Here is a 15,441-nt window from a genome sequence, read left to right as displayed (position 1 = left end):
CAGATCTACACCTTTAACTAAGATGGGAAGTAGTTAATAAAATGCCTGACTGTACAGATAGGTTTTCAGCCTAGCCTTAAATATTGAGACTGTGTCTGAGTCTTGAATATTTATAGGAAGGTTATTCCATAGTGTGGGAGCTTTATAGGAAAAGGCTCTGCCTCCTGCAGTAGATTTTCTTATTCTGGGTACTAGTAAAGAGCCTGCACCTTTTGATCTAAGCAGACATGGTGGTTAGTAATGCACCAGCAGTTCTCTCAGGCACTGTGGTGCAAGACCATTCAGTGCTTTGTAGGTCATTAGAAGTATTTTATAATCAATACAAAATTTTACTGGGAGCCAATGTAATGTAGCTAAAATGGGAGTGATATGATCAAATTTTCTAGTTCTAGTAAGAACTCTGGCTGCTGCATTTTGAACTAGCTGGAGCCTGTTTATTCACTTAGTGGTACAAGCCAGATAGTAAGGCATTACAGTAGTCCCATCTTGAAGTGACAAGTGCTTTACTTTTAACTGAACAATATGTGATAAAATAATCACTATGACTGCTGATGTTTACAAAATTCAACTTGAAAGAACACTTTTTTAAAAACTTTACATTACTGATGCCTTTCTACTTAAAGTTTGAAATAACTTGTGCTAACTTGCTATGCAGAGATGCTAAGTGGTGATGTTTGCATATGATTAAGCTCCAGGTAGAATCAAATTAAACAGCACAAATGTATAACATTGCTAGTGGTTCTGCAGTCATTTCTTGAGGTTCCATGCTAACATATGTTTGATAATGGTGTGACTGAAATGCTCGTCTTGAGTAAATGAAGACATTGAGGTCTCCATATTAATTAAACTGGTCATACCTCAAGAGCCTATCTCTCCAGGCTCCTAATCTTTTTCTAATTTCTCTCACTGCTTTTCATCTCACCCTCACATTTACATCTCTCCCCCTCCCTCGTCCCCTCCCTCCCTCTCTCTCCCCCTCCCTCGCTCCCTCTCCTCCCTCTCACCCTCTCTTACCCCCACCCACTCCTGTCTCCTTTCTTCTCATCTCCCTGCAACAGCAGCCCTCTCTCTTGCCACTAATGGAGCCTCTGGTTGGGGTCAATTTTGCCCACTTTGTGCCCTACGGCAGCGGACAGCTGGACGGAGAGAGCCGTCTATCGGGAACATTCGGGAGCGCCTCTCTAGACGGCATGTCGGACTATTACTCGCAGCTCATTTACAAAGTAAGTGAGAGCCGCGGGTGTTAATCTATTCAGCACATTGCGGTAAGAAGAATGTCTAAATCCAGTGCCTTTATTATATGTTAGGGTTATTATGTAATATTACGCACACCAAGGATGGTATCCCCGGGAGCAAAGGGCTTTTACAGGTGCAAATTACTTAAGTGGAGAGTCAGTCTAATCTGAGAAATGCGTGACACACATTTTCCTGTTCCGCCTCTCCACAGCAGAGCAATCTCAGTAACCCGCCCACTCCTCCAGCCTCCTTGCCCCCTACACCGCCCCCCGTGGCGCGGCAGAAACTGCTCAACGGCTTTGCCACCACAGATGAGCTGGCAAGCAAAGTGGCTGTCTTGGGTGGCCATGATGGTGAGGGCCTGCATCCACTCACGCTAATGAGTCATTCATTTGTAGGTTTAAGATCAGTTTAGAAATGGCTATGTTTTGCCATTTGTGTTCACAATCAGCCGAAATTGTACAGTGTTTTCACGCCTTCCGTTATGTTGGCATTAATCTATGTTGTTTTGTTTTTTTCCTTTTCACCATATATGAAATCTGGCTGTCTGTGAGATGGCTCACCCTTAGCTAAGCTTCATTTAAAGAGAAAAGATACAAGAGGTTAACATGCTGGTTTGCTCCTTCCTAAACGCAGTAACCAAGGGCATTGCACCAAGGCCACTGCATGTGCCCTTTAAGGCAGAGGAAGAGCTCCTTGCTCGGGCCTTGGCACATGGCCCCAAAACAGTAGATGTGCCCGCCTCCCTCCCCACGCCCCCCCACAACAATCAGGAGGAGCTCAGGTCAGTCCGGAGCATGCTCTAATGCAAGCTCCTGAGCACAGAATTTTCCTCCCTGGATGCCTTTTTTTCAACTGTATGTCTTTTCCATCTCCTGTGCTCCCTGTCTCCCTTTCTCTGTCCTTTTCCTTCCTGCCTCACGCTGGCCACACAGGGGGCAGGAGCACTGTGAGGACCGGGACACACCCGACAGCTTCATCCCCTCTTCCTCCCCGGAGAGCGTGGTTGGCATGGAGATCAGCCGCTATCCAGACCTGTCACTGGTCAAAAAGGAGCCTCCATCTCCGTCTCTCTCCCCAGTCATGCCTATTTTCCCCCACTCCAGGGGGAAAGGTAGGGCCCTCTCACTGCTTATTCTCCAGGGACCTACTTAAGGCCTTAATAAAACATTTATAACACATACATAACTTGCTTATGTCATTTATCAAGGCTGCATAGCCTACCACACAGGTTTCTTACACTTCATGTATCTTGTGATCTTCATGAATGGTTGTATGTGTGTTATGAATGCAAAAATGCTTTAAAGTCAACCTAAAATCAGAATTTCCTTTTTTAAAAATCTTTTTTTTAACCTTGCCCTTGATAACTTGTCACACTGAGCATGAGTCATAGTGACAAATAATTTAATAAATAAAATTCTTGTCTCTCCAAAATCTTGACTCAAAGTGGACTTTTAAATTGATTGTGAAATTTCACTATGTCATCATGGATGGAAGGCAGGGAATAAAATATTAACCAGTCAAATATCATGGCATGTTTCCCACCTGGTCTGCTCTAATACAAGCTAGCAACATCACTGAGCAGGAGGTTCAGATTTGGTTGTTCACCAGCAATATCCTTGTTCCCTTTACCTAAAATACCATGGTTATGGGCCCAGTGGCTTGATTATTTACATCTTGAAAATGGTGTACCAGATAATGTTTGAGGCATTTTATCATGTTTCAAGAATACAACTTTCCTACACTGAGATTCTTTCAGCTAAAAGCATTTGGTATACAGATACCCTTTAGCCTTATTCACTGTTATAAAATCAAACCACCTCTTTGCCTAGCTAATGACCATTTAATTCTGTGAAAAGAGTGGAAATATTGTATAATTATTTTTCCTAATAGAGGAAGTGGCCATTTTTGTATCCAAGTTAGTTTTGAAACACCTGCTTTTCCTGACGCAATCAAATGCAGATGGATAAAATCATGTCAGTCCCATAATTGTTCCATATAACTTGGAAATACATGTTAAGGAAGGAAAATATGTTCAGGTTTATGATTCATGTTGACTTTAAATGTCTCTGAACTTTTTAAAAATTATTGTTGTTGATAATAAACAGACCCTGCTCGGTGTTTAATCCTGCTTCATTGCTATTGCAGGTTCCGCAGCGAAGCTTTGCGATATCAAGACCGAGCCGTCATCCATTTTCTTTGGCTCTCCATTCGGGATACCACACAATGGCTCCAGCACAGGTCTCGTTTCCATAGCTATAACCCTGAAGCCTGCTGCTGCCGAGGTGAGTCTCCATTATGTTTCCAACAGGAAGGGTGAAGGGGGAGTGGAGGACCAGGTGTGGGCTGTATCAGTGGCAGCACCACCTAGACACCACTGTTAATCCCTAAATTCTCTCATGGCCTCTCACCACTTTAGAACATCACTGACGTTGTGGCAGCCATTACCAACCTCATTGGGGTGAAGATCCCCAGCAGTTATGAAGTCAGCAGTGGGCCATGGCCCCACGGCCCTCCAGGGGCCCACAAGGCTTCTGTGCACGGCCTGGAGCCCCGCCCCCAGGCCTCTGGCCTGCTCCATGGGTGCCCTGGGGCAGCGGCAACGCCACTCAGAGGGACCGAACGCAATGGCAGAGGAACAGGAACCCAGGGCCCTCTGCAACCACAGCACCATCTCATCAGTCACCATTCCCATGACAAGAGTGAGTCAGAGCAGCATCCTCTAACTACAGAGCTGCGCTTAAAATTCAAATGCATATATATAAAATCTTTAGGCATGACCCAGATTAGACTCAGACTCAGAAGAGTTTATATATGTGAACTAACCTTGAACTAATTCATTTAAGTATGTACAGTACATTATTCTTACATTATTACATTATTTTTATTTTATTCTTTTTTAGTTAATCCTTATTCTAACAGTTTCTAAATTAGATTAAAATTTTTGCACACGTAAGGATGCCCTGGGGATTTTCAAATATGGAGAGCCAACACAAAGGTTGGTGTTGAACCAGCAAGTCGTTTGGTGCTTCCTGCCTGAAACCATCTATACTGTCTGCTCTCAAAGCTTCATCACTACCCTTCGCTAGGAAGACAAACAGTGGGGTGGGCTGTGATTGTTTTCCTATCATCATTCACACTGATGATTATCCCCTCTAATGATGTTTACTAATGATGCAAATCCGTATTCCTTTCTTGGGGTCTTCCACATGGCTCAGGTGCAGACAGGGCTGCTTTATTGATTTGGCAAATGATTGTGAAAGCTAATGAAACGAACTAACGATCCTGACCATGTCCTGGCCTGTTTATCCACGTCAGAGTGTCAGATACTCACTTAATGACCATGCCCTGTCGGATTAAAAGCATTAGAAAATGGAGTGTGTCAGTAAGTTTCCAAGCATGTGCCATTATTGCCCCTGGTCTTTGTGTAGCTAGTGTTTCTGTGCTAATTGTTAAGAAATTGCAACAGCATGGCAGGAGAAACATTTCATTAAAGCACATTTAGAATTCTACAGAAAGATTTAGATTGATTGGCAGAACCTTAATCTGAGTTCGGCAGGTGGCAATAGATTTGATGCTTCTGTAACGTAAGAGCATTGTCTGCAACTTGCACAGTGTTTATTGTGTGATGCTCACAGTGTGTGATGTTTACAGTAGTGCGTGTGTCTCGCACTCAGGTCCTGTCAGGGGTAGGGAGCAGTGTCAGCAGCGGCCATCCAGCCCAGGCCCCAAGCCGCAGTGGTGCCGCCATTGTAAAGTGGTCGTCCTGGGCAACGGAGTGAGGAAACCCGCTAAAGATCAACAAAGCAGATCACAGGTATGAGAATACTTGTGTATATCATCTCAGATGTTGTCATTTTCAAAATGCAGCAAGTCCTTATTTACTTCCTTTAGCAGACACGTTGTGAATCTTTTGGCTGCTTTGACAGAAATCTCACTCTTATCAGATATATGCAGTCTTTGACTTGCTTTGAGACCCCACATATTCTGGAAATGTTATTACCTTATGGACTAAAACAAATCTATAGAGAAATAATCTCATTCCTCCTCTTATCAGTGAAATATGACTGTATACAATAGAAGAGAAAATCAGAATGAAAATCTAGAATATCCTTTTGGCTTTTCAGTGAGTTTTGGCCTTTTTTTCCCCTTTGCCTTTTGTCATGAAATCCCTGGCAGTGGATTGACTTCCGTGATGTATCGCGTGTAACCAGTGTCTTTGTAGAGCACCACACCAGGTCATACTGTGCTATTCTCGCTCCGGTTTCTCCTGCAGGAGATGCACCTGAGCTCTGATGGAGAGCTGGTGTTCTGCAGCCATAGCTGTCTCATACTGCACTCTTCTCCCCAGTCCAAAGGCAATGTGGACACAAAGGTTTGTCTCCCTCCACACTATGCCCCCAGTGCGAGAGGAAGTGTGAGGAGCTCCAGAGCACTCTTTCTCTGTTTGCATATCACTAAGGCTCCCATTCCAGGCAAAGTCTGTTCCACTGGCACAACTGTGTTTCTTTTATACCTTACAAAACACCTGTTGGACTGAAGTACCCTGGTTATCTTGCCCCATGATGTCGGTGTGTGTTTGCAGGCATCTGTGGCCCTTCTCGCAGACAGTACTGTCAAGGTGAGTCCGTCCAAAGCCCAGCACAAGTACAACAACAACATGTCCTCTCTGGACGTGCACTGTCTGGCTCAGCTCCAGCCCAAGCTGGCGCCTCCTTCCCCGCCTCCACCCAACGTGATCTCTCCGGGCCCCACTCAGCCCGCTGAGGCGCCACCCAAAGTGGAGCCTGAAGCTGAGGCGCATCTCCGAGTGACGGTGAAGCTGAAGCCCCGCTCGCAGAGCCTCATGGCCGACGACCGGCCCTGGCCCCATGGGAAGCGCTGGAAGGGCCTCCGCTGGCGCAGGTGGACCGTCCAAGTGGTGGTGCCCAAGAGCGGCTCAGCAGCACCCGAAGAAGCCGTAGAGGAGCTCCTGCAGCAGCTGTGCTCGTCGCTGCGGCCATGTCCGGGCGCACGCGACCGTCGCCGCTGCTGCTTCTGCCAGCAGGAGGGCGACGGGCTGACGGACGGACCTGCCCGTCTCCTCAACCTGGACCTGGACACATGGGTGCACCTGAACTGCGCACTGTGGTCATCGGAGGTGTACGAGACGCAAGCGGGCGCCCTCATCAACGTGGAACTGGCGCGGCAGAGGGGCCAGACCGTGGCCTGTGCCTTCTGCCAGCGCCTGGGTGCCACCAGTGGCTGCCACCGCCTCCGCTGCCTGAACGTCTACCATTTCACCTGCGCGCTGCAGGCCGGCTGCACTTTCTTCAAGGATAAGACCATGCTGTGCCACCAGCACCGGCCACGGGGGGCTGGCGCCGCCTCCGCCGGCCCGCACCTGGACCAGCAGCTGCGCTGCTTCTCTGTCTTCCGCCGCGTCTACGTGCAGCGGGACGAGCTGCGGCTGCTCGCTGCCGCCGTGCAGAGGCCTGAACTGGGCCACACCTTCCGGGTGGGTAGCCTGCTCTTCCACGCCATGGGCCAGCTGCCAGCTGCCTTGCTGCCTGCTTTCCACTCAGCCAGCGCCATTTTCCCACCGGGCTATGAGGCCAGCCGCCTCTACTGGAGCATGCGGCACAGCCAACGACGCTGCCGCTACATCTGCTCTGTGGAAGAGCAACAGGGCCGGCCCGAGTTCACCATCCGCGTAGTAGAGAGTGGCTACGAAGACCTCCTGCTCACCGACACCACGGCTAAAGGTATGGTATAGGGCCGGGGGCCTGTAGGCCTCTGATGGATACACTGTTCTCTTGTAAAGAGGAGTTATCTTTTTTTGATTTCCTGTGCTCCTTCTCAAGGATAGCTAATAAATAGCTAAGTAAAAACATCTTACCAAGTATAACTCGCCCAAACATTTGTGCGAATCATTTGATATTCATTTGAAAAGCAGCCTGGCTGTGTGGCTGGGGTCTTGTTCTCACATGGTGTGTCCGGTTGTGTGCTGTACAGGGGTGTGGGACAAGGTGCTGATCTCAGTGGCGGAGAGGAGAGCTAAGACAGGCATGCTGCGTCTCTTTCCCATCTACCTGAAAGGCGAGGATCTGTTCGGCCTCACCGTACCCGCCGTTGCCCGCATCGCCGAATCGGTAATTACAGTACAATGTCGCTATCGTTCACTATCATATCATGCATCATGCACACACTATAATTTTCTCGCTTTGTAATCTAATACTAATTGATTGATTTTACTTGCCATGTCGTAAAATCTTGCGTTGTCGTCTCATGATTGTTCCGTAGCTGCCAGGCATAGAGGCCTGTTCTAGGTACCGGTTCCGTTATGGGCGGAACCTGATGTTGGAACTCCCTCTGTCCATCAACCCCTCGGGGAGCGCTCGGTCTGAGCTAAGGAGCTACCCACAGAGTGAGAGGTCAGTTTTTCAGTGACCTCTGACCTCAGAGTTAACACTGTCTTCCAGAAAAGGTCTGTTAATAATGGGAAAGAATTAGGCATTTAAAGATGACCTATTATGCTTATTTTCATTGTTCAAAAATGTTTTTGTAAAGGACAATAGATTAACATGCTTCGGTTTTCCAAAAACACTCTCGATTCACCTTCTGTGTCAAATGCTCTGTTTGCGCTCCTGTGGCTTTAAGGAGCCCAGTCTACTCTGATTGGTCAGCTTGCCCACTCTGTTCCGACTGGTCAACTGTCAAAGCAGATATGCCCCTACATATTCTGCCCTTCTTGGAGTCTGCAGACTGCTCGACAAATGATTATTTGTTAGGTTTAGTGGTGATGATAAAATGTCAAATGTATGAGTGAAGAAGGTTTAGACTGACTTGGCATGCTTTTCTGTAGGGTAACACATATATATGTCTATATCTATATGTTTCTTTTTGGGCACAATATGTTTTCATTTCACTTCAGCATTTCAGTGTCTGGTGGTTTCCAAGCTGTTCAAGGTCACGCAACAGTGGATTGTGACCGTAATGTTAACATCTTGTAATCATAAATCCACCTCCACACTTGTACTCTGTTCTGACATCTAGTGATCTAGTGATGCACACTTTTCACAACTCAGGTTCTGAACCTGAATCTTCCATTGGGCCACACAATGTTTTAACTGCCCTCTGCTTTAGGAGTAAGAAATGCGAAAATCCAGCATTTGAGCTATGCACGGTTTTTGAAGCAGTCCTCCATGAAGTGCCAGGCACACAGTAAATTAATTGGAAAGGTGGTAAAAATAAATTTCGACTACTGACTTCTTAGTGGTTGTACCTTTGGCAGAGCCTAAAAAGGAGGTTTCCTGTCACAACACAGAGCACAGCATTTTCTCCACTTGGCTACAAACTCTTCCCAGCCTCCAGTACTTGCTATTCCTTGTGTGAGGACATACCAAGCTTGCCAGTAGGTGGGCAATATGCAAAGTTTTACAAGATTGCATCATCTTGAAGAAAATAAATTTAGGAGTTTCACATATCTGACGTGTAGTTTGTCGGGAAGAGAGTTACTCACTGTACATTGGCCTTTGTTACATGCACAAAAAGGCTATATAACACCCTAAAAGAAAGGGGAAACCCAGAAAACCATAGTAGGTCCCCTTTAAAAGTTTGGAGAAGGGGAAGGAAATCTTGCAGAACAGGTTCATCTGTGTCAAACCGAAACTAATTTGAAACTGAACCTAACTACTGGAACAGAAGACTGTTTCGCAAAATGGAATAATGTTATTTATTCAGTAAAAGGATAGTGTTATTTATTTAGTTTGCTTTCAGCAACATTCAGGCTTTCTAGCAAGAGCATTGTCGATATATGCAGTAGATTCAGCTAATGTTGCAGGCAAAAATAATTTGTATTTATCCATTTATCAGTTTTCGCCATTCCTCATCAGGCAGTATTGTTCAGCATAGATTCATTTCAAATCTTTCAAGTCAGACATGAGCATTGTGTTTTCTGTCCTTTTATGTATCCTATCTTCGCAATCTCTCCTCTCTCTCTCTCTCTCTCTCTCTATCTTTCATATGTGCGCACCCTCAAACACAAACACACACACCTGCATCATACGCAGGCCAAAGATCCTCTCTGTGTGGAACAAGCCCTCCTGCGTCATCCAAAACTCGGCTGTGGCTGAGGGCGGCCCAACTCACAGTAAACACTTCGTGCACTCCAAGTCGTCTCAGTATCGCCGGCTGACCAGCGAATGGAAGAGCAATGTCTACCTGGCTCACTCCCGTATCCAGGTGCGCCCAACCACAAAGAATTGTGATAGCCTCGCCACAGTGCCTAAAGTGTCCATCTTTCTCAGCTTTTTATTTCGGTGTTCAGTATAGGTGCAATTGCATTAAAAAAAGGTTTATTTTCATAGAATTCTTATACTTCAGTCAGGCAGATGCAGGTAATCTGTACATCAGTCAGGTAAAGAAGACTACAAAAACAGTGGAGCCTTTTTATGATTGTTCCATCAGCTACCACACAGTTCACAGAAACACATCTAAAAAATATATATATATAATTATTATTATATGTTGTATTTATTGGTGCCTTTCATGGCACTCAAGGTCACCTTACATCACATCAATCAATTCAAACACATATAGTATTGAAAGTATTAATAATTTTAAAAAACAGTAATAAAAAGTCCCAAAACAGGAAAAAAGATCAATAACATAAGCACAAACTCTGCAGAATTGCTCACTGGGCTGAACCCCTAAGCTGGAGAAATGCATTCTCTGGGCATTGAGTGAGTCATGTGTCTGCAGGGCCTTGGACTGTTTGCTGCACGAGACATCGAGAAGCAAACTATGGTTATTGAGTACCTTGGGCATGTCCTCCGCAACGAAGTGGCCTTGCGGAAGGAGCTGCAGTACAAGGCCAAGGTACTGTCTGCCTTTCCCAGGGCCAAGCCATCATCACCACACAGTGTCCAACAGACTGCACCCAGACTGATTTTCTCTCTCTCTCACACACACACAAACACAATTTCTCTCTCTCTCTCTCACACACTCTCTCAGAACCGGACAGCATTCATGTTCCGGATCGACAGCGATTCGGTCATTGACGCTACTTGTTCTGGAAGCCCAGCGAGGTAAATACCAATTGCAATGTTTATTGATCTGAGCCTGTAGAGGCTCTGTGACAACACACAGTAGTTTATGGAAATGGTACTGATGTAGATGTATGCTGTTTTCTTCACCATTCACATAAATGCAGCAACAGTATTGTTAAGTAGTATGCAGTAGGTATAAACAGGTGTTGAATGCGTATTCAAGCTGGTAGATAACCTAAACTGATCATTCGTTTGACTTGATTACATATAAATATGTGTGTTGTATGTGTGTAGGTACATCAATCATTCTTGCTCACCAAATTGTGTGGCAGAAGTAGTGACCTTTGAACGTGGCTATAAAATCATCATCAGCTCCAGTCGTAGGATTGAAAAAGGAGAAGAGGTAAGTGTTTGTATTCAATGGGTGCATCTGCTAATCCATTATAACAGCATCCTTTTTATTTTCTTTTTTTTTATGTTCATAACTTATCCTGGCTTGCGTGCCTGTGTGTGTGTGTGTGTTATTTAAGCTGTGCTACAATTACAAACTGGGGCCGGTGGACAGCCAGAACAAGATTCCGTGCCTTTGTGGCACAGCCAACTGCCGCAAGTGGCTGAACTGAAGAGGAGCGACGCACATGTTCTCTAACTCACAGGTGCCAAGAGTCCTGAGCAGACCAAGGTGCTGAAGACTAACTGCAAAATTTAAAGTTTGTCAGTGGCAAGAAGAAAGCCTGTAGCTTTCATGGCCTATTAATGACACTGCTGAACGATCTATGTTTTAAGGTGTTTTGTGGGGGGTGGGGTGGGGGGTTTTGTTGTTTTTTTATTTTGGTTTTTTTTTTTATTTTCTTTTTTTTTTTTTAAATTAATTTATTTTTTTTGTAATGTGCAAAATCAAGAGGAAAACACAAACGCAATTGCGCCATTGTGTTACAGCCATTTGCATCGTTCTCTGGACTTGAAAGGAGAAGGTTCAGTTACCTGCATGTGCCATGTGAGTGTGTGTGTGCTGAGGTGTGTGTGTGTGTGTGTGTGTATATGTGTGTGCCGAGGCGGTGTGTGTGTGAGTGAGAGAGAGAGAAAGGGGTAGAACGTCTGAGGCAGATTTCACCAGCGAATGAGGAGGGAGAGCGAGCACTGTGCCGGATATGCCTTATTGGTTGAAAGAGAGGGCGGGCCCATTCGTTTGACGTTATTGGTGGAGACTGTACAGTACTAATCAATGTAGAACATCACTGAAAGAAGAATGTACGGAATTGACTTCCGCAAAGGGAAAAGTAACTTGCACTAAAAAAAAGAAAACAGACAAAACTCACAAAAAGAAATTTTAAATACTTGATTCCATGAGTCAGTTTTATCCTAGGTTTCTCTTGTTGTTTTGTGTAAGAAAAGAAAAGTTGTTTTGTATTTATTACTGTATGACTGAGTGAGTGGGCCTATTTTTAAAATGTAAAAAAGGTGCAAATTTAAAAAAAAAAAAAGAAAAAAAGAAAAACGCAAACAGACAAAAACGATACAAGACTGCGAATATTGCCCGCAGTTTGAAGAGATTCTGTTACATTTGTAAATAAATTGTAAATAAGGAAAAATATTGGAATGATTGACCAAATACTACCTTATTCAGTTTGATGTTTGGGTGTTTACATGTGCTTGTTTTCATTTTCTCTTCTTCTTTTAAAAAATATTTAATAACGATGCGCCATTATAACTGTTTCAGAGGTTATTTTAAATTACTATTCTGTACAGAATTGCAAAGTAATTTCAATAATTCACAAGAAAGTATTTTCTCTTTACTTAGAGTATGGTATTGTAGTGACTCTTTGTGATTGACACATTCATTCTGACCACTTGAAAAACTGATTTTTTAAAAATGTGATTTGCATTTAGCTTTTTGGTAAGAGGCTGTTAATGATAAACTGATCTGCAAGTTGAAAAATATCATGCAACCGTATAAAGGCATTTAAAAGAAATCTGGTTATAGTTGAGGACAACAGCTCAATTAATTTTAAACCACCCACATAAAAATAATCATGACTTTAACCAGAATAGGCACAAGTAGATTTTTTTTTTTTTGGTCTGGGTTTTTTGTATAAATCTTCTGTGTCCAGTTTAATTATTGGGTTATAACAGTTAAAAATGTTAGTTTCAGTCGGATAAGCTCTAGCCAGTTCATGTACTTGTTAAAAAATCATGAGAAAGTTGGGGTGACTTTTAGAAAAGAAATGTATATATTCAATATGAATAATTTTATTGATTAAAAGGTAAATGTTTGTCAAAAGCGCGCAGTTCATTTTGTAGCCTAAATAATACCTGATATTTGCATTTCACATGCTTTGTTTCAAGCCTAGTATTTTCTTCTTTTTTTCTGTACACAACTTCCCAATAAATAAATTTACAGGTTAGAATACCAGTTGTACAGGGCATGGATTTTTCAAACAGAGTCAGTTGTATATATTTTTCCCTCAATGAACATCTGTAACAAAATTGTTTTGTTTCATGAATATTTTACTTGTCTTGTAAATTACATCAACATTTCTCCTGGTGGTGCGCCCCCTTGTATAGTAGTCTCAAATGTTTTGGAAAATGAATCCTTTTGAAGTACACAGAGCGATTATAGGGTTTGGTATTCAAGGAACTGAATTTAGGAACATTTACAGAAAAATAAAATATTTTACATCATTATTGGTTGTAGGACTTTATTGTCTGAATTAGCCATTTGTTACAGGGTACAGAAAGTAATTTAATTTTTTTACCACCCAAAATCTGTTTATTTCTATTGTATGCCATGACAATAGTATGATAACCATTAAATGTAATCTTGAATATACAGAATATAGTAAAATTACAGGACATACATTAGTTTATTTTAAAATGTAGAGTCAGAATTAGTTGTAGTTCAGAAGTCGTCTCTACCTGCATGCAGAACTAATCCCACCCAAATAACGCATAGTGCGTAAGCAGTCTAGCGGCGGGTGAGTGGGTGTTTATCGGTACGGAGTACGCGAACCAGACATGCTGAGTCCTGGCCGAAGCTTCGAGTCACGGATAGGGCGTGGAGAACCTTTTCCGTCGCCATAGTAACGCAAAGTTTAAAACCTGGGTGGTGGTGTACGCGCGCGTTCTTGGCTTTGAGACGCCCACGCAAAGCATCCAAATCTCCGGGATCTCTCAATGTCGAGGCTCTGGGCCTCGGTACGTCTACACAAAAGGATCTGTGACGTTTAAGAGCGATCAGTTGGACTTTCACTGGTTTATTATAGCATGCATTACTTTGGATTTGATACATCATCAGGGTTGTGGAATATATGTAACTGCGTTTTCATAATTATTCATTTGCAATGACAGAATGCAGTAATTCGATTACTGGTACATTTTTAAAATATGGTCATTACTAGCAGGATTACAACTGAATAAGGATGACTTGTTCGTTTTTTATCTTTTTTCTTCTTTTATAATGGTGCTAATCAAGTGAACGGTTCCCATGACTTGACCCAATGCAACAGCATCAGCATAGAACTTAGCATGCGATCATTCAAAGGTCCGAGATGTGCGCGACCTGTTGTATTCTTACCAGGATACATTTTGGGTCGTTTTGTATGCCCTTGCCGTTTGTGGCTGGAAACATTTGTGAGATCTTTCGGCTGCGAGTTATTCCTTTCTTTGCTTTCATTGACGCTCAATAGACAATTTAAGTGCTAACAGGTTTGTTGATCGTGAACACGGGATTTGTTTTCGTCATTATGGTGTTTGTTTGATACTTTGTACATGTTAAGTGAAGTTTATCTTGATTAATTTTCATTTAATTCATTTAATGACGAGAAATCGCAGATTTCAAACAGACATCGATATCAAATTATTTCTAATGTCGATTTACTATGAAGAACTTTATTCTCGCCGATCCCAATGTATTCTGTACCTGAGATGTTTACACCGATGAAGCCTGTTTGAAATGGGTCAGCCAGTTTTAAATGGGTCTTCTCAGCGTTGTTGTATTGCTGGATAAGGGAGATGTTATGGACAGCTGTAGGGAACCAATGTTCTGAAACTCTTCGGCAGTTAATGGGCTAACAAATACTCCGCATGTATTTGAAAATATTGGATTAAATGGCTTTATAGTAATAGTACAGTAATCCTTTGGATTAGGTTATATATTTTAACAGGTTATCTGTAATGGAGCATATTTTATAATAAATCAGAACATGCTCATAAATGCCTTTAACTTCACCATTGTTTACAATATAGCTTAATGTCAAATCACAGATATAGCTGGTATAAAAGAGATGATGCATGTTAGTCGGAGGAATTCAGGGTCCTCGTATGGAATCAACGCCACATGTGCCCCACCTGCTGGTGAGAAAGTGTAACTGTCGGTGTAGCGGTTTAAGTAATTTAAGGTGTGACTCCCCCTTTCACTATCAAGGACATCTTCATACACTGTTGGACATTAAAAAGTCATGTTTAAACGTTTAAAACGTTTGGAACGTTTAAAAATGGTTTTATTTGAATCAGGTGGATGATTTTAAAGTCAATAACTTGTATTAAGTGTCATGGCTACGTGAATCAATATGGCCTTCTTTTAGAGTGGTGTCACCATGTGGGCAGAAGGCAAGAGAAACCAGCTGTGATTGAAGAAATGTCCTGTTTCAGTCCCAGCTTTGAGTGGGGTGTTTGGAACATGTTCTCATAAATGGTTCATGTGTGTTACTCCTGTTAGTAATCTCAGTGTTTCTGCTTAACAGAGAACATTGAAATCTGCAGCTTCATTCAATGGCGAAATATAAACATAATTTATTGAAGATCTAGAAGCTTAAGGCAACCCGCAGAGAGGATAATTTAGGTTACTGCAGATTTGTTTCTTACATCTATCCTGCACTTTCAAACATAGAGCTTGGGTGTTCCGGGGGGGGGGGGGGGGGGGTGGGGGGGTGGATAGATGCCATAATAGCAGCGAGAGAACAACAAAAAGCTGCGGGCTAAAGGGAAGGAGATGAGTCATGCTGCCCCGCGTCATCCGTATGCGCCAAATGGCATACGAGCGTGTTGTGTGTGCGCGCGCATGCATGCACACGTGTGATTGTATCTGTATGAATTTGGACAGCACTAGTTATTTTTATGACGCTTTATTATCGTTTTGTGTAACATGAAGTGAGAAAGAGAGAGAGCGAGAGAGAGA

General features: G+C 43.2%; 1 protein-coding gene across 2 annotated transcripts in view; it reads left to right on the top strand.

Annotated features, from left to right (window-relative positions):
- Positions 1-12,950, top strand: part of kmt2cb (lysine (K)-specific methyltransferase 2Cb) — an 81,242-nt gene extending 68,292 nt beyond the window's left edge. For both annotated transcript variants that reach the window (XM_035536468.1, XM_026998326.2), the window contains 16 exons: positions 1,059-1,223; positions 1,448-1,589; positions 1,873-2,020; positions 2,172-2,350; positions 3,385-3,521; positions 3,656-3,938; positions 4,914-5,053; positions 5,513-5,611; positions 5,822-6,980; positions 7,231-7,367; positions 7,519-7,649; positions 9,288-9,459; positions 9,979-10,095; positions 10,231-10,304; positions 10,560-10,668; positions 10,796-12,950. In XM_035536468.1, the coding sequence (XP_035392361.1) occupies positions 1,059-1,223; positions 1,448-1,589; positions 1,873-2,020; positions 2,172-2,350; positions 3,385-3,521; positions 3,656-3,938; positions 4,914-5,053; positions 5,513-5,611; positions 5,822-6,980; positions 7,231-7,367; positions 7,519-7,649; positions 9,288-9,459; positions 9,979-10,095; positions 10,231-10,304; positions 10,560-10,668; positions 10,796-10,888 (3,285 nt within the window). In that variant the 3' untranslated portion in view covers positions 10,889-12,950. The remainder of the gene's footprint in view (positions 1-1,058; positions 1,224-1,447; positions 1,590-1,872; positions 2,021-2,171; positions 2,351-3,384; positions 3,522-3,655; positions 3,939-4,913; positions 5,054-5,512; positions 5,612-5,821; positions 6,981-7,230; positions 7,368-7,518; positions 7,650-9,287; positions 9,460-9,978; positions 10,096-10,230; positions 10,305-10,559; positions 10,669-10,795) is intronic.
- The last annotated feature ends 2,491 nt before the right edge of the window (positions 12,951-15,441 follow it).

The sequence above is a fragment of the Electrophorus electricus genome, chromosome 18, assembly GCF_013358815.1.
Source record: "Electrophorus electricus isolate fEleEle1 chromosome 18, fEleEle1.pri, whole genome shotgun sequence".
NCBI classification, from domain to species: Eukaryota; Metazoa; Chordata; class Actinopteri; order Gymnotiformes; family Gymnotidae; genus Electrophorus; species Electrophorus electricus.
The sequence above is the reverse complement of the archived record's forward strand: the minus strand, read 5'-3'. Positions and strand labels throughout refer to the sequence as shown.